The sequence below is a fragment of the Oncorhynchus gorbuscha genome, linkage group LG10, assembly GCF_021184085.1.
Source record: "Oncorhynchus gorbuscha isolate QuinsamMale2020 ecotype Even-year linkage group LG10, OgorEven_v1.0, whole genome shotgun sequence".
Taxonomy (NCBI): Eukaryota; Metazoa; Chordata; class Actinopteri; order Salmoniformes; family Salmonidae; genus Oncorhynchus; species Oncorhynchus gorbuscha.
In genome coordinates, this window is record NC_060182.1 from 35,418,359 (window position 1) to 35,437,190 (window position 18,832).

Sequence of the window (18,832 nt, forward strand, 5' to 3'; positions counted from 1 at the left end):
CATTGCCAAAATCCTAGAATCTTAACAGACACATGGGCCGTGTCAGCCATGTCACCTTTTTTCATTGTTTTATGTGTATATGTAAATATATATATATATTTTTCTGTCAATTTCGAGCAGCCCATCTAGCAGTTGGCATATTAAACCTCTACATATAATGTGGAACTCTTACTGCTTTTCTAAATCTCTGAGATCACTCATTCAAATTCTGATGTAGATATTGTAATGATGTCCCCCTAAAACAGTCAACGACATTCCCTGTAGATTTGAAAGTGCCTGGGTTATGCATGAAGCATCCAAAATGACTGCCCCTTTCCACTACACCTCCCCTCTGCTCTGTCTTAATCTTCACAGGGCCAGACGGTCTCCTCCCTCCTTATACACATAAAGCCGTTTCTAAATCCAGCAATCAGCCAACTACACTTAGGCCTTTATGAAAATGCTAATGCTAGCTAGACTGATCCCCTGCCAGATAAAGGCCCATTAAATGCTAATTGTTCCTTATTTACAATACTTTCAGATCACTATCAAGGTGTCAGTGGGTGTGTGGGTGGTGAGGTAGTGAAAACACACCCCTGTTTCCAGTTTGCTGATGAAAGCCTTTTCCCCTCGTTTTGTTGTTTCCTGAGTTTTTATCCCTTTGAAATGATATCCTCACTGAATACTGTTGGCCTGTATTCAGATCAGATTCTCAATAGATATAGTAAGCCTACTTTCTTTGGCTTGTTTTTTCCCCCTCTTACTCTCTTTGTTTGAATTTACACTGGACAAGGATTTGTAAAACAAAATATATAATAATAATATTTAACTGTACTCATGCTAATTTTTACATCTTCAAATTATGCAATATTGAATAACATTTGTTGAAAGTGTCTTACTCAAAAGTTCAGCCAAAACGTATGTGTTTATGTCTTCTAGGAGTTGAAGAAAGCGAAAGGTGACTTTTTCTCTGTGGATCTGAATGTTGGCGTCGGAGTCATCTCTTCCTGTCATAACTAGCACTGAAATATGAACCAAAGAATATGCTATGGAGTTCATATGAACACATTTTTGCCAAACTTCTCTGTGTGTTTAGAAATGTGACTAGGGAATCAATCCGTGACGGCGAAGGTTCTCTGGGATTTCCATTATTCTACAGGTGGAGCACCTTTAGCTGCTCTTCAGGGAACTTCCCCCCTCAGTACACACACACACATGGCCGGAAACCGGTGAACTCTCTCTCTCTCTCTTTGAGCCAGATGGCCATGTTTTTAGTTCCCTCTTCAAAAATAAAAAAACAATGGATTTCTGCCCTTCGTTTTGGTTGGGTTGCTCTGTATCTCTTTAGAGATAATGTGACCAGTCAGAACACCACCGCTAATAGTGTGACATTAAATCCATATCCTCAGATTCATGACCTTGCCCTGTGTTAGGCCTCAGTATGTTTTCAACACCATAAGGTTTAGCTGGCACCTACTACTTCCAGGCTCTCAGTGTAGTCTCCTACAAACCTTGATTCTATGTAGAAAGTATTAAAGTCATGGCCAATGTCTAAATCCTAACTAAGATGACACTGGCAAGGATGACCAAAGATGTTTGACTAAAGCTGGTTTCAGAGTCCAGGGTGGCTCCTCTGGACTCTGTCTGGACCCTGCTGGGTAGTTGTCCCCTGAGGGAAGATGTTAAACATAGCGGTACCGTAAACTACCACATCATTGGGTGACTGACCTGGAGCAGGAAAGGGTGGGCTCTTCCTGTGTTTTAGGAAGACCCCTCAGGCTCTACTCCTCTCATTGCCCTCTTCTCTTCCCTCTGTCTTCTGCCCACTTCACTGTCCAGCACCATGCCAGTGGTGATAGGATAATTGGAGCCGCAATGAGGTAATGGCTACACTGTGCTGGTTCAGCCAGACTGTCTACTGGAAAAAATGTCTGTCAATTTAGCCATGGCTCTTAGTCCTGGTTCAGTGGTTCGTATCAAAGTTCTCATTCACAAGCATTTCGCTACACCCGCAATAACATCTGCTAAATATGTGTATGTGACCAATAAAATGTTACTTGATTCCGTGGCTGTCTTTGTTTCTCCGTCATTGAATATTCTGTCCTTGTGATCTTTAGCCTGGTTGGCTGGTCCTCAGACTCACCTGTAAGACCACGTGTTGCTTGGGTTCATGCTATCCGGGATCCTTGGGATGTCCATACCCCAATTGAAGTTGACATTTAAATTGGTGAAGGTAAGGGTTAGGTAAGGGTTATGTTTAGGGTAGGGATTATGGTTAGGGTAGGGACGTTCCAAGGATCTCGAATAGCACTTACCATGTTGCTGGTGGATCTGGTGAAGGGGTTCTTTGCTCTGGCTTTACGTTTACCACAGGGTTACAGCAGCTAGATGTCTGTCCCAGACCTGTCTTTACGTTTACCACAGGGTTACAGCCAGCTAGATGTCTGTCCCAGACCTGTCTTTACGTTTACCACAGGGTTACAGCCAGCTAGATGTCTGCCCCAGACCTGTCTTTACGTTTACCACAGGGTTACAGCAGCTAGATGTCTGTCCCAGACCTGTCTTTACGTTTACCACAGGGTTACAGCAGCTAGATGTCTGTCCCAGACCTGTCTTTACGTTTACCACAGGGTTACAGTAGTTAGATGTCTGTCCCAGACCTGTCTTTACGTTTACCACAGGGTTACAGCAGCTAGATGTCTGTCCCAGACATGTCTTTACGTTTACCACAGGGTTACAGCAGCTAGATGTCTGTCCCAGACCTGTCTTTACGTTTACCACAGGGTTGCAGTAGTTAGATGTCTGTCCCAGACCTGTCTTTACGTTTACCACAGGGTTACAGCAGCTAGATGTCTGTTCTAGACCTGTCTTTACGTTTACCACAGGGTTACAGCAGCTAGATGTCTGTCCCAGACCTGTCTTTACGTTTACCACAGGGTTACAGCAGCAAGATGTCTGTCCCAGACCTGTCTTTACATTTACCACAGGGTTACAGCAGCTAGATGTCTGTCCCAGACCTGTCTTTACATTTACCACAGGGTTACAGCAGCTAGATGTCTGTCCCAGACCTGTCTTTACGTTTACCACAGGGTTACAGCAGCTAGATGTCTGTCCCATACCTGTCTTTACGTTTACCACAGGGTTACAGCCAGCTAGATGTCTGTCCCAGACCTGTCTTTACGTTTACCACAGGGTTACAGCAGCTAGATGTCTGTCCCAGACCTGTCTTTACGTTTACCACAGGGTTACAGCCAGCTTGATGTCTGTCCCAGACCTGTCTTTACGTTTACCACAGGGTTACAGCAGCTAGATGTCTGTCCCAGACCTGTCTTTACGTTTACCACAGGGTTACAGCAGCTAGATGTCTGTCCCAGACCTGTCTTTACATTTACCACAAGGTTACAGCAGCTAGATGTCTGTCCCAGACCTGTCTTTACGTTTACCACAGGGTTACAGCCAGCTTGATGTCTGTCCCAGACCTGTCTTTACATTTACCACAGGGTTACAGCAGCTAGATGTCTGTCCCAGACCTGTCTTTACGTTTACCACAGGGTTACAGCAGCTAGATGTCTGTCCCAGACCTGTCTTTACATTTACCACAGGGTTACAGCAGCTAGATGTCTGTCCCAGACCTGTCTTTACGTTTACCACAGGGTTACAGCCAGCTAGATGTCTGTCCCAGACCTGTCTTTACGTTTACCACAGGGTTACAGCAGCTAGATGTCTGTCCCAGACCTGTCTTTACGTTTACCACAGGGTTACAGCAGCTAGATGTCTGTCCCAGACCTGTCTTTACGTTTACCACAGGGTTACAGCCAGCTAGATGTCTGTCCCAGACCTGTCTTTACGTTTACCACAGGGTTACAGCAGCTAGATGTCTGTCCCAGACCTGTCTTTACGTTTACCACAGGGTTACAGCAGCTAGATGTCTGTCCCAGACCTGTCTTTACGTTTACCACAGGGTTACAGCAGCTAGATGTCTGTCCCAGACCTGTCTTTACGTTTACCACAGGGTTACAGCCGGCTAGATGTCTGTCCCAGACCTGTTTTTACGTTTACCACAGGGTTACAGCAGCTAGATGTCTGTCCCAGACCTGTCTTTACGTTTACCACAGGGTTACAGCAGCTAGATGTCTGTCCCAGACCTGTCTTTACGTTTACCACAGGGTTACAGCAGCTAGATGTCTGTCCCAGACCTGGCTTTACGTTTAGCTTACTGCGGGGTTAGATGGGTTAGCTAGATGTCTGTCTAGAGGAACAGGGCCATACAGCTGTGGAAACAACAGTGTGACTCCACTTAGGCTGTTTGCTTTCTTGTTTTCACATCCAATTTGCCCCACGGGGATCTCTCAGTTGTGTGTGTGTGTTTGATGGAGAGAGCGGGAGAGAATGTCACATGCACACATGTTTCAGCAACAATTACACATGGTTAGAATATTATGTAACAGTACTGTCGTTGGAACCTGTTCAAATGTTTTTGAAGTAGGGGTATAACTTTGTGAGCAGTAAAACTTGTGTACCGGCTCTGCATCAGGCTAAAACTGTTGACTGGGAGGTGTGGAAGGCATTTTAAAATTCATACCAGACCAGGAGTAGATCTTAACCAATTACAATGACAAAAAAGACTACAGATGGCATTAGCGAACCAATCCCACTGGTTGCCATACCTCAGCTATTATGTTGCTGAGGGAGGTAGCAGGTTAGGTTGAGGTGACATAGGGACATTTGAATGATCGAATGTTTCTTCTCTCTCCTAACAGTGTCAGTGTGGTGATCGGTGCTCCCAAGGCCAATACCAGCCAGCGCAACATCACAGAGGGCGGGTCCGTGTACTACTGCCCATGGAGTCTCGGCCAATCAGAGTGCCACAACATTGAGTTTGACAATCAAGGTAAACCCAGTCATTGGCAGACTACGATCAGTGTGACTTCACTACTTTAGGTCCTGAACATACCTCCTCACTGTCTGAACTTGATTTTAATTAGATTTTAAGATGATAAATGACAAACTTACTTAATCACAAATGTACATTGACCCGTGAAGACATGGTGTTCCAGAAGATTTGATGATTCCATAACATAATAATGACAGCTGTCCTTCAGTTCCTGTAACACACACCACGTATCTCCTCCTGACTGGTGACTCGAGAGCTTGAGGCTCTTGCGACTGTTGTGAGCTGGAGATTTTAGAGGATGGTTACACACAGTTAAGCCGGTCTAGCCCCTCAAAGCACTTCTTAAAGCCACTGGTCCATGGCCACCATGCTTTGGTGGCCCGGCAGGTGATCATCTGTCACTGTTCTACTCCACTGATACTCCTTTGTTTTGACACTTTGGTTCCTGGAAACTAGATGATCCATTTGAGCATGTCATTAGTGCCTTTCTTTTTGGGACGGAAAGAATAACGGAGTGTTTGAGACAAGGGTATCTTCCCTTTAGGCTAGATACAATTATGTCCCAACCCCAGGTGCTGTAGGGAAATAAACAGCAAATAAACAGTTGAAACAAAAGAAACGTCACTACATCCAACGACGATACAGTGCATTCGGAAAGTATTCAGACCCCTTCCCTTTTTCCGCATTTTGTTCCGTTACAGCCTTATTCTAAAATCATCAATCTACACACAATATCCCATTATGACGGTGACATTTAAAAAAAAAAAAAAAAAAATTTGCAAATGTATTCAAAATTAAAAACAGAAATACCTTATTTACATTAGTATTCAGACCCTTTGCTATGAGACTCAAAATTGAGCTCCGGTACATCCTATTTCCATTGATCATCCTCGGAGACTTATATCTCCCTCACTAACTTTAAACATCAGCTATCTGAGCAGATTACCGATCGCTGCAGCTGTACACAGCCCATCTGCAAATTGCCCATCCAACTACCTAGTCTATGTCATGGAAAGAGCCGCTCCTAATGTTTTGTACACTCTGTGTATTTGGTCTAGCGGATATTGCCAACAAGCTTCATTTGAACCTGAATGTATAAAAAGGTAGAACGACAGTAAGGGCCCCTGGTTGATGGGTCAACGATCATGCGCTATTCAGAGAGGTGGAGCAATGTTCCAGTGACTGGACAGTTGAAGGAGCCGTTTGCCTTTAGAGGAATGAGTAAAGGGTAAGTTAAAGAGTGACAGAGCTATTGGAGAGAAATCTGCTGTGTATTGCGTAAATTAGACCACCCTTTCTCTGACACACACACACACACACACACACACACACACACACACACACACACACACACACACACACACACACACACACACACACACACACACACACACACACACACACACACACACACACACACACACACACACACACACACACACACCACTGTCTTATTGCATGTGTTACACATGGATAGTGGTGTGTGGGTGTGTGCGCGCTCCCCAGTCAGTGCAGCGGGGGACTGTTGGCTTGTTTCTTGGGAAATCAAAGAGAAGAGTGCTGAGAGCCAAGACTGATTTACTGGCCATAAGGCACATTAGGGGAGAAATATCCCCCTGCAGCAGATTTCTGTTTTCACAAGCCCCGTTTAACAGTTGATTTGAAGGAATCCAACTGCAGGTCGCCTCTTTCTTCTGGTGTTTTCCTTCCCTTTTCTCTAGAAACAGATTAGAAAATGTGTTGCACATCCTTGGATGCTGGCCGAGGGCCATGATCGTCACAGTGATGTAATGTGCAGCAGGCAGGCGAGCAGCAGGGCGTTGGGGTGAAGGATAGTCCCTTAGGGTTTTAGACATTGTGTACTTCGTTTTACTTAATGGGCTTTGAAAGCACACATTTGATTTGTGTGGAAGAGCCAATTCAGCCACCTGGACCGGCATACAAGAACATAGCACCCCTGTCTGTATGACATAGGAGATATGTTTTCCTTTATTTTCTTATGACATGGCTAGAGCTCAGCTGACTGTGGTATATATTATACTGCTAATATATTAGTATTGATGCTTTTTATGAGAGGTGTGTCTATTTGTGTGACATTATTCATGTTCTTCCCTAAGTGTGGGTGAGGTCTTCCTTGAGCCTGACCGAGGGCACAGGCCCACTTAATTAGAGCCTCCTAATTGGGTCAAAGTGGTCATGGGAGGGCCTCCTCCACCCCTCCTCGCCTACCTCTCCACTTCCCCTTCCACTAAGATAAGGAAAAACTGCCCAGGGATCTGAAGGAGAGAAAGAGGGAGGAAACCAGAGCCCTGTCTCTCCATCTCTCAATCTGACCCTCTTTCTCTGGCCAGTAACTCCCCCAGGGACAGCTGATGTGATGAGTGAATTCTGCCGTTTTTCTTTGACCCCATCCGCCCTGCACTCTAACCCAAGGCACAGGCTCTAAACTCCTCTAATGGGTCTCCTCTCGCACAGTTCAAAGGGGGGAGTGTCTGTGGACACACTCCAGACCTCACCCTATCCCATCCACCCCTCTGCTGTCCTGTCCCAGGAGAGAGAGGGATAGAGAGACACTAGTCACTGCAGCACTCCTACCCACGTCTACCCAAGTTCACTGAAATAACATTACATGACATGTTATTGCGACATGTGTCTGCTAGCTTTTTCTTCAGATCCTGTTTGTATCAACCAGTGTTAGGCTTTGGGCATTTTTGCACGACTCAGGCTGACTTGTCTTGCCTGCAGCCACGCAAGAGCCTCTTAACCAACTGATCTTTTCATCTCTCCATCTGTCACACTGTATGAACACCAATGTACCGTCTCTGATATGGACAATAAGAGCAGTGACAGACTCTGAGCTCACGTCACAGCCGCTCAGTGTAGTTAGAAAACACCCCAAAACCCTGCATGTTTTTTGTTGTTGTTGCCAATTTTGCCTCACGGCTGACAGTCTTGCACTTTGAACGTAGTGATGATGTCACTGACATAGCTGTAGAGATGGCATGTTATTCTTTTCTGTTTTACCATGACCAGTTGCTTTAGAAGAGCCCGTGTCATGTTTTGTCTTATATTGTCTTGTCATTTTGCTTTCCCTTCTGTTCGTTTTCCCCCTGCTGGTCTTTTTAGGTTCGTTCCCTTTTTTCTCTCTCCCTCCCTCTCTCTCTTCTCTCTATCGTCCCGTTCCTGCTCCCAGCTGTTCCTATTCCCCTAATCAATCATTTAGTCGTTCCACACCTGTTCCCTATCTTTTCCTCTGATTAGAGTCCCTATTTCTCCCCTTGTTTTCCGTTTCTGTCCTGTCGGATCCTTGTATATTGTTCACCGTGCTGTGTCTTTGTCTCGCCCTGTCGTGTCGTGTTTCCCTCAGATGCTGCGTGGTGAGCAGGTGTCTGAGTCTGCTACGGTCAGTGCCTTCCCGAGGCAACCTACAGTTTATGGTCGAGTCTCCAGTCTGTCCTCGTCATTACGAGTGGAATTGTTTTTTATGCTTTGTTTACCGCTCCGATTTGTCTAGGAGTATTGCATATTTCCTTTACTGGAATAAAGACTCTGTTTTCGCCAAGTCGCTTTTGGATCCTCATTCACCTGTATAACAGCCCGACTACTATATTGGCCTGAAATGTGAATAAAATGTATTTCCCTGCTCATACTCATGGTTGCCAGGGTAGTGTGTCCCAAACACACATGCCTGTTTGGCTTGCATGTCTCCTCAGTGTCACCCCCTTCACTTTATCAAAACAGAGGCCCCCGAGTTATGAAAAGAGGAGGAAAGTAATGCTTCAGGGAGAGGGACTGTGACATGTGTAGCGCAGATTACTGCAGTGCAGTCGAAGAAACAAGTCTCTTAGATCTTTTAATGTGTTAGGCATGTTATTTGTTGTATCGCTAAAGTGTGTCTTTCCACACGTGAAGGAGTGACATACGTGTATCCCGGTAGGGAACAGGGGTGCTGCGTCCCCATGAGTAATGCTGCAGAGAAAGCCTGGTGATACAGTAAATCTACTGTGATGTTATTAAAGGGCCCTAATCCCCACTTATTTCCTAGCAGGGCAGGGGGAGATCAAACTCCCTGAGAGAGGGATAAAGAGAGGAGGGAGGGAGTGAGAAAGAGGGAGACGGAGAAAGAAAGCGAAATAGTGGGAGAGAGTAGACAAGAGAGAGACTATTAGAGAAAGAAGCGAGTGTGCCTGAGCAGGGATGACTGAGGTTGCTAGGAGGAAACGGAGCCAGAGCGTTTGTTTTCCTTGGACACAGCCCCCACCCCCCCTTTCTGTCTTTCCAACAAGACACAGAGCAGAGCAGGCCCTCACCCAGATCCAGAGACCTCAGAGCTGGCTGGGGCCAGGGTGGAGGAGGAGGCTGACGCACGGTCTACTTTCCTCACGTCCACAGGTCACAATCTCTGGCTCTCACCACCAGGCCCCCTTCTCGACAGATGGATATGGCTCTATTGCAACACGCTTCTGGTTTAACTGAATAGTGATGGGGAAAAGAGAAGTAGGCTGGGGTGCGCTTGCTGAGCTGCTGGGGTTAGTGGTTCAGAATCCAAATGAAATTGGTTTGGTACAAGTTCCACTGGATACGTCTTGTCCGGATTCCAAGCGTTTAGACAACTTGTTACAGGATGTTTCATGGTATGTGAACTGTATAAAAACCCATTTGTGTTTGGGTTTTGTTTCTCACCATAGCAACACAGATGTTGCATCAGTCCTGCCAATAAAACATCCTGTTTGAACCTGACTCCACAGGCCATCTGTCTTGTCACCTGCTCCTGTCCTGTCAGAAAGGCAGCGTCCTAAATGGCACCCTATTCCTCACATAGTGCACTACTCTGGTCAAAGGTAGTGCACTATATAGGAAAACGTGTTCCATTTGGTAACGCTCTGGGTTACAGGCCAGGTGGCCAAAAAGATCCAGGGTCAGTGAAGTCACGCCAGAGAACTGTCTCGAGTTGACATCTGAACAGTGAGGACAGGAGCTATATTGCGGCATAAGGCTCTGGTGAACACCAAGGTTTTCCTCTAGATCCTAGATACATTCAGCCCCTGAACATTGAGTACCAAATACTTTCAATTTATTCCGCTATGTTCGTCTCTGGAATGTTCTTCATGAGAAACTTGGTGTGTGTTTAATGATGCAGTATGTAAGTTCTGTGGTGCCAGATGACTAGATGTTTGGATGACGTTGTCTGGAGGAGAACTACAATGATTCATTAGGGACTTTTTTTTTATAGTCATCACTCATTCACTCGGTTATTTTTCTGTTCCTCCCAGGGGACCGAACAGTCACACTCAACAACACAGACTACCAGGCTGAAGTCAAGTCCCACCAGTGGTTCGGCGCCACCGTCCGTTCCCACGACGACACCATTCTGGTAAGATGACCCTCACCGACTCAGGGACAGGGGCGGAGAAAGTCAGTTTACTTTCAACTTTGGTCTCTACAGCTCAGAGTCCCTCAACTGTTATGATGACTGGCGTTCATGTCAAGGGGTTGTAAATGTTCACCGTTCAAAGTTTTGTCTTAAAGGTCTGCGTCTATCGGTTTGTTGTGACTGTTCCAATTTTCACCTCCCGTCTCTCTGAGGAGAAGTGTTTTGCGCTCCCGTGACTTCAAAGTTGAGATGCCTGTATTTTCTGCTGATTGTTTGGGACGTAACCTGGATTTAGTTACATGGTTACTTTGCTCCAGATGTAACATTGCTGTAACTGACAAAAAAAAACCTCCCCCCCTCTACCTCCCCCCCTCCTATAGGCCTGCGCCCCTCTGTACTCCTGGAGGACCAAAGAAGACATGCCCCAGTCAGATACCACAGGAACCTGCTACCTCTCCGTCAAGAACTTCACTAAGTTTGTGGAATATGCTCCCTGTCGCACAGGTAATTATTTTCTGTGAGGTGATACGTTTCCCATAAAGACACGACATAACCCCAAAAGAACGTTCCATCCGCCTTCCCGTAGCGCTCCTGGTTACGAGTACCACTCCATAAATAACTTAGGTATTCCTTTTACATCAGCACCCATCTTTCTAATGCTGATCTCTCTGCCAGCCAACTACCCCACCACCCCACACTACAGGTGACTCCTGTGGCTTACCTCTGACACGGCAGCTGTCCACACAGCAGGCTATTAGAGAAGGGTTAAGTGGAGTGCCCGAGGGCCACAACAGACGGGATGTTTAGAGTTTCAAGTAACAATACCGAGTAACCACTTCCAGAGACATCACACGCTAGCTGTGGAGAAAGAATTTACCCCCCTCCGATGCAATCCATCATGTTAGCCCCGTATTGACTAGTCTATCCCTACTGCTGTGGTAGTGACTGGCTGGCTTGGTTCTGTTCAGAATGCCCAGCTGAGTCATTGAACTCCACAGGTTCTAAAGTAATACAAAATTCCAAATTCTAAAGTATTGGTTAAATATAAGGTAGAATTTATGGATCTTTCAAGTTGCTTTTTCAAGTCGGAAAAATGACTGATTTATGAACCTCTGTTTTTTTTTAGAATTCATTAATGAGGGGGGCCAGGGCTACTGTCAGGGGGGATTCAGTGCTGATTTCACCAAGGTAACACTTCCTCTCAGTTCAGTACCAGAGCTTTATCAACTAATATGGACTAGAAACACATGATCTCATTCTGCTTCTCTCTCAGGATGGGAAAGTGGTGCTTGGAGGACCAGGCAGCTTCTTCTGGCAAGGTACACATCTCAACAACCCCTTGAGACAACAAGTTGTAGTATTCTGAAGTTATTTGTGTGTAACCTGAGAGGATCTTTCCATTCACTCCCTGCTTCCTGTGTCTTCTCAGGTCAGGTGATCTCAGCAGCCAAAGAAGAGATCATCAAGGCTTACTACCCAGGGTACTTCATGCAGTCAGTAGAGGGACAGATCCAGACCAGACAGGCTCAGCTCAAATATGACGACAGTTACCGCGGTAAGATTTTTCCTCTCATAATTCTACCACTCCCCTTACTTTCCACAAATGCTGGTTTCCTGTGCAGGCTACTTGAGTCAGAACTAAGATTGGGAAACGTCACCACAATTCTTCTAAATCAAATCGTTTCCCAATCACCACGATTCTTCTAACTTTCTGACCTCTGATAAAAGGTGGACTGATGTATATTTGTTTAAAGTACATGCCTTAATCCCTAGATTACTCATCAAGAGAAGTCCAAGGGCTCCGAACGCTTCATATCAAATGACTAATGTCTGCTTTCTTGTGGTCTTGCAGGTTACTCTGTTGCGGTCGGGGAATTCAGTGGAGACGAGGTGGAAGGTAAGAGATCTGTACCACAGACCTTCACAGGCCTGCACAACAGAGCGCCATTAGAGATATAGAATGTTTACTATACCTGAAGTAAACGCAATTCAACTCAGCAGATTCTGTCCCCTTACTGAGCTGGAAAACTGCAATCTCAGGAATTCTCAGAGTTCGACAGCTGTGACCTTTGTGATATTTCCCTTCCTTAATCTTCCACTTTTCTGTTTTCCCCCCTGTCTGTGCACCTCTCAGATTTTGTGGCTGGGGTCCCAAAAGGAGTCATGCTATACGGTTTGGTAAGAAAACCTCATCACCACTCTAATTTTGAGAGGAGATTGATTTTGAAAGGGAGGGCTATATAGGCTTGGGGGAGAAATGGAGCCTAAGATAACGAAAGTAGCTGTGTTTAGTGAAAGTAGAGGCGATGAATACCATATCACTGGCCTACTCTATACATACAGTATGTTGGACCTCAGGGATATGTTCTGTGTGTGTGCGTCTGTGCTCCGCAGGTGTCTGTTTTAAATGGCACCGATCTGAAGTCTATGCTCGACTACACTGGTGAACAGGTGAGCATTCAAACCTCCCCAGCTCTGACTCATTAGGGTTAGAACACACATGACCCATTGGTTTTAACTCAAGTGTGGTTTTTCCACACAGACTGTGGTTCCATAACGTGCTGTTTCTCATGGCAACTCTTAATCTCTCGAGTCTGTGTACTGGAGCACTGATGATATAAGCAAAATCATTTCCTTTACAAGTTTCTGTTAACTGGGTTTCAAGCCCACTGTGGTTTTCTGTTAAAAAAAAATCATTATTGAAGTGAAAATGCAGAAGCAATTTTCCCCCAAATGAGAAGCATGATTCTTCCCGCGAATGGAATGGAGGTAGCGTGAGCCCCTTTTTTTTAACGGTGCTGATTGGTTCAGCTGAATAAATCAAATCATAAGAGTGTGTTTGCTGGGAATCAAGCTGTTTCTGTCTCTTTGTTGCTTCAGATGTGTTTTACAGACAGGGCAGCTTCAAGTCAGACCAAGCAAGAACCACCCCCTTTCATTGACCATTTCTTCTCTCTCCCAGGAGTTTCTTCTACTGGATGTTTTTATTCAAGTAGATTCACTGGACGTTAGAAGTCCCTCTTTTGCTTAAAAGCAGCGTTTCTATTCTGAGCCTTTTTGAACCCAGATTCATGGTGATGTTCTCGAGTTGTGACGATGATGCTCTCGGATGTTTTCTCAGATGGGCTCCTATTTTGGGTATGCTGTGGCCACAGCTGACATCAATAACGACGGGTAAGTACAGTCTAACAGGACATTCTCACCATATATTCTCACCCATGAGTTGGGTGGTGGTGGCAAATTGGATTTGTCCAGTAATGTTACAGGATTTGTTTTTTGAATCAGTAATGAAGGGTGAGTAGGAGTCAGATCTCACATGGTATTCTCAACCATAGGTTCACACCCATTTTAAATGTGCTCGGTGGTGACGACATTGTATTGGACTTGACCAATGACACATTTTTATGGGAAACTCCAGTCATCGATGTCAAAGGCATCTGGAAACTTAAATACATTTCCAAGTTTTTCCAACCAGTATTTCTGGAAAGTATACAGCATTTTGCCACCCTAGTCTGTACACTATATACAGGTATGCCTGTAACCGTGTGTGTACCTCCCTCCCCTCAGCATGGCTGACCTGTTGGTGGGAGCTCCCATGTATATGACCCGGGGGTCAGACAGTCGCCTGGAGGAGGTGGGCCGTGTGTACGTCTATCTGCAACGTGGACCCCTGAACCTGGAGCCAACCCTCAACCTGACCGGAACCCAGGTGTTCGGGAGGTTTGGTAGCACCATCGCCGCTCTGGGAGATCTCAACCAGGACGGATACAATGGTGAGAGACGGAGGAGTGATAGTAATGGGAGTTTAACGGGGAGAAGAAAAGGATGTTTCACAAGCATTTTTTTCGTGTGTCACAATCTTGGTTTTGAGAGTCTACTACATGTAGTTTTGTTAGCCTCATGCAGTTCAATCAAAGTCCTAGTAGACTGTGAAGTTCTGAGTGATCTCACGGTCTTCCCCTGCTCTCTCCTCTTCTCTGATTGGTAGATGTGGCCATCAGCTGTCCATTCGGTGGGGATGACCAGCAGGGATTGGTTCTCATCTACAACGGATTTGTTGGTGGGCTCAGGGACACCCCCTCTCAGGTCATAGCTGGCCAATGGGCTTCAGGCACTGTGCCCGCAAGCTTTGGATTTGCCCTCCGAGGGGCTAAAGACCTGGACATGAATGGTTACCCAGGTGAGTGACAAAATTAATTTGTTTTGAATACCTCTCATGCTGCTGATTGTAGCATATTATCAACTTAATACTTTAAAAAAATATTTATAAAAATAATAATAATAATTAGGGGGTAGATCAGCTTTAATATTGCAGATAGATTGTAGCTTCCATCAATATAATTGTATGCATAATTTCCAATCCACCATATGTATTTTTTGACACAGACAGACAGACAGACAGACAGACAGACAGACAGACAGACAGACAGACAGACAGACAGACAGACAGACAGACAGACAGACAGACAGACAGACAGACAGACAGACAGACAGACAGACAGACAGACAGACAGACAGACAGACAGACCATTCGGAAATATTCAGACCCCTTTACCTTTTCCACATTTTGTTAAGTTAATCAATCTACACACAATACCCCAAAATGACAAAGCAAAAACTGATTTACATAAGTATTCAGACCTAGTCTACTAGTCCCTATCGCTGCAAAGCATCCCCACAGCATGATTCTGCCATCACCATGATTCACCGTAGGAATGGTGCCAGGTTTCCTCCAGACGTGACACTTGGCATTCAGGCCAAAGTGTTGAATCTTGGTTTCATCAGACCAGAGAATATTGTTTCTCATGGTCTGAGAGTCCTTTAGGTGCCTTTTGGCAAACTCCAAGCGGGCTGTCATGTGCATTTTACAGAGGAGTTGCTTCTGTCTGGCCACTCTACCATAAAGACCTGATTGGTGGAGTGGTGCAGAGATGGTTGTCCTTCTGTAAGGTTCTCCCATCTCCACAGAGGAACTCTGGAGCTCTGTCAATGTGACCATTGGGTTCTTGGTCACCTCCCTGATCAAGGTCCTTCTCCCCCAATTGCTCAGTTTGGCCAGGCGACCAGCTCTAGGAAGAGTCTTGATGGTTCCAAACTTCTTCCATTTAAGAATGATGGAGGCCACTGTGTTCTTGGGGACCTTCAATGCTGCAGAAATGTTTTGGTACCCTTCCCCAGATATGGACATCAACACAATACTGTCTCGGTGCTCTACGGACAATTCTGTTGACCTCATGACTTGGTTTTTGCTCTGACATGCGCTGTCAACAGTGGGACGTTATATAGACAGGTGTGTGCCATTCCACATCATGTCCAATCAATTGAATTTACTACAGGTGGACTCCAATCAAGTTGTAGAAACATCTCAAGGATCATCAATGGAAACAGGATGCAACTGAGCTCAATTTCGAGTTTCATAGCAAAGGGTCCGAATACTTAAAGTTATTTATGTTTTTTTTCTAAAATCCTGTTTTTGCATTTTCATTATGTAGAATTGGGTATAGGTTGATAATTTAATACATTTTAGAATAAGGCGGTGATGTAACAAAATGTGGAAAAAGTCAAGGGGTCTTGAATACTTCCCGAATGCACTGCATGTACAGTACCATTCAAAAGCTTGGACACACCTACTCATTCAAGGGTTTTTCTTTATTATGACTATTTTCTACATTGTAGAATAATAGTGAACACAACAAGGATATGATATAAAATCATGTAGTAACCAAAAAAGTCTTAAACAAATCAAAATATATTTTATATATATATATTTTATATATATTTTTTTATATTCTTCAAAGTAGCCACCATTTACCTTGATGACAGCTTTGCATACTATTGGCATTCTCTCAACCCCCTTCACCTGGAATACTTTTCCAACAGTCTTGAAGAAGTTCCCACATATGCTTAGCACTTGTTGGCTGCTTTTCCTTCACTCTGTGGTCCAACTCATCCCAAACCATCTCAATTGGGTTGAGGTCGTGTGATTGTGGAGGCCAGGTCATCTGATGTAGCACTCCATCACTCTCCTTCTTGGTCAAATAGCCCTTACACAGCCTGGAAGTGTTTTGGGTCATTGTCCTGTTGAAAAACAAATTATAGTCCCACTAAGCGCAAACCAGATGAGATGGCGTATTGCTACAGAATGCTGTGGTAGACATGCTGGTTAAGTGTGCCTTGAATTCTAAGTAAGTCAGACAGTGTCACCAGCAAAGCATCATCACACCACCTCCTCCATGCTTCACGGTGGGAACCACACATGTGGAGATCATCCATTCACCTGCATCTCACAAAGACACAGTGGTTGAAAGCAAAAATCTCAAATTTGGACTCAACAGACCAAAATACAGATTTCCACCAGTCTAATGTCCATTGCTCATGTTTATTGTCCCAAGCAAGCCTCTTCTTCTTATTGGTGTCCTTTAGTAGTGTTTCTTTTTGCAGAAATTCGACCGTGAAGGTTACTTGAACTCTGAAGTATTTATTTGGGCTGCAATTTCTGAGTCTGGTAACTCTAATGAACTTATCCTCTGCAGCAGAGGTAACTCTGGGTCTTTTTTCCTGTGGCGGTGCTAATGTGAGCCAGTTTCATCATAGCGCTTGATGGTTTTTGTGACTGCAATTAGTTTTGAATCTGGTGTTGTTTTGCATATCAGTTCATAAACAATTTTGCCAGCAGCAAACCACCCTGTATTCCACTGCTGGCTTGTTTCTGAAGCTAAGCAGGGTTGGTCCTGGTTTATTGCTAGATGGGAGACCAGATGCTGCTGGAAGTGGTGTTGGAGGGCCAGTAGGAGGTAATCTTCCCTCTGGTTGAAAAAAAAATCCCAATGTCCCAGGGCAGTGATTGGGGACATTGCACTGTGTAGGGTGCTGTCTTTGGGATGGGAAGTTAAATGGGTGTCCTGACTCTCTGTGGTAACTAATGATCCCATGGCACTTATTGTAAGAGTAGGTGTGTTGACCCTGGTGTCCTGGCTAAATTCCCAATCTGGCCCTCATACTATCATGGCCACCTAATCATTCCCAGTTTACAATCTCCCCTCCTCTCCCCTGTAACTATTCCCCAGGTCGTTGGTGTAAATGAAGATTGTGTTCTCGGTCAACTTACCTGGTAAAATAAGGGTAGAAAATCAATGTGCCATGGAATCCGTGCATCAGAAATCTATTCCCACTATTTTGCAATCTATATGGCACCTATGTGGCACAGCTGTTTGGTCCTTAAATTAATCTGGTATACTTTATTTATCACAATTGTCTTTTTTGGTCTTGTTGTTTACCTGTAGTCCATGAACTTGATGAAATGTATTTTCTTGACAGATCTTATTGTTGGTGCTTTTGGAGTTGACAAGACAGTTCTGTACAGGTAACACTCTCTCATAGTCTCCTATCCGTCAAACTATTGAGTGATGTCTAATATAAGTTTAGTTAAGAGGTTTACCAAAAGGTGTGCCTCTATCGTTTGTTAACCTGGCTTCTGTTCCCATGTATTGTACCACAGATCCCGGCCCATCGTCAACACCAGTGCCTCCCTGACTGTCTACCCCACCATGATCAACCCTGAGGAGAAGAGTTGTTCAGTCAACAACGGCAACTCCACCATCCCTGTCTCCTGGTAAGTTCTGCAGTGTACCCGCCTCCTGGTGCGTATTTCAGCATACGTGTCTCCTGGTAAGTACTGCAGCATACCTGTCTCCTGTTGAGTACTTGTCTAGTCTCCTGGGCCTTTATTCTGGGCCTGTATGTGAAGCATCTCGGAGCATGAGTGCTGATCTAGGATCAGGCCCCCCCTTTCGATGTGCTGTCTCTTATACATTATGATCTAAAAGGCTAAACTGGTCCTAGATCAGCACTCGTACCCTGAAACTCTTTATAAGTAAGGGCCGGACTTAATTTGCTGAACGCGTTTTACACGTGGCACAACACCAACAGGAAGGAGATCCTCAACACTGGCACACAGTTGTACTTAGACAGGAAGACCCATTGAGAACATATTTACTTGGGAAACAGTCAGTCTTATCTGGTGGTGGTGACCTGTTATCACAGCAACTTCATAACAGATTATATTTCTTCGAAAGGAGAAAAAGTAAAATAAAATGCTGAATAAGGGCATTGTGGCTGGCAGCTATTTCCCTCTTCCGTTTGAATGTGCTGCATGGTATTCCCCATCCAATGGGAGAGGAAAGAGAACTGAACAGGGCTCCTCTAATCTCTGGCTGTGCTGCTCAACATGCTTGACACTGTGCTTGTGTGTCTGCTGCCCCCCCCCCTCTAGTCCCCAGATCCATAAAGGAAACTGTTGTATACACGTCTTGATTACACTGCGTTGCCTGGTGATGGGGAGGGGTGTAGGTGTGGGTGGAGGGAAGGGGTCAGGAGGTTTGGCAGTGGCTTTTGAATGAGATATTGTTTGGTGGTGGAACACAGCTGGGAAACATCATGACATGGAGACTCATGCGCATGCACACACTCTAACACTAAAAAACCTAGAGACACAGGAGCACAATATATAATGGATATATATCCTAGATATAGACATGCTCTTTCTTCTTTCATTCTCTTTCAAATATGTTCCTTCCTTTGTCCTG

At 45.0% G+C, this 18,832-nt stretch overlaps 1 protein-coding gene across 1 annotated transcript in view; it reads left to right on the forward strand.

The window, feature by feature from the left end:
- Positions 1–18,832, forward strand: part of LOC124045981 (integrin alpha-5-like) — a 53,710-nt gene that overhangs the window by 14,814 nt on the left and 20,064 nt on the right. The window contains exons 2-15 of the mRNA XM_046365854.1: positions 4,740–4,870; positions 10,147–10,247; positions 10,628–10,751; positions 11,374–11,435; positions 11,521–11,566; positions 11,677–11,802; positions 12,100–12,144; positions 12,382–12,425; positions 12,642–12,698; positions 13,369–13,421; positions 13,815–14,020; positions 14,236–14,427; positions 17,565–17,610; positions 17,746–17,859. Coding sequence (XP_046221810.1) covers positions 4,740–4,870; positions 10,147–10,247; positions 10,628–10,751; positions 11,374–11,435; positions 11,521–11,566; positions 11,677–11,802; positions 12,100–12,144; positions 12,382–12,425; positions 12,642–12,698; positions 13,369–13,421; positions 13,815–14,020; positions 14,236–14,427; positions 17,565–17,610; positions 17,746–17,859 — 1,347 coding nt within the window. The remainder of the gene's footprint in view (positions 1–4,739; positions 4,871–10,146; positions 10,248–10,627; positions 10,752–11,373; positions 11,436–11,520; positions 11,567–11,676; positions 11,803–12,099; positions 12,145–12,381; positions 12,426–12,641; positions 12,699–13,368; positions 13,422–13,814; positions 14,021–14,235; positions 14,428–17,564; positions 17,611–17,745; positions 17,860–18,832) is intronic.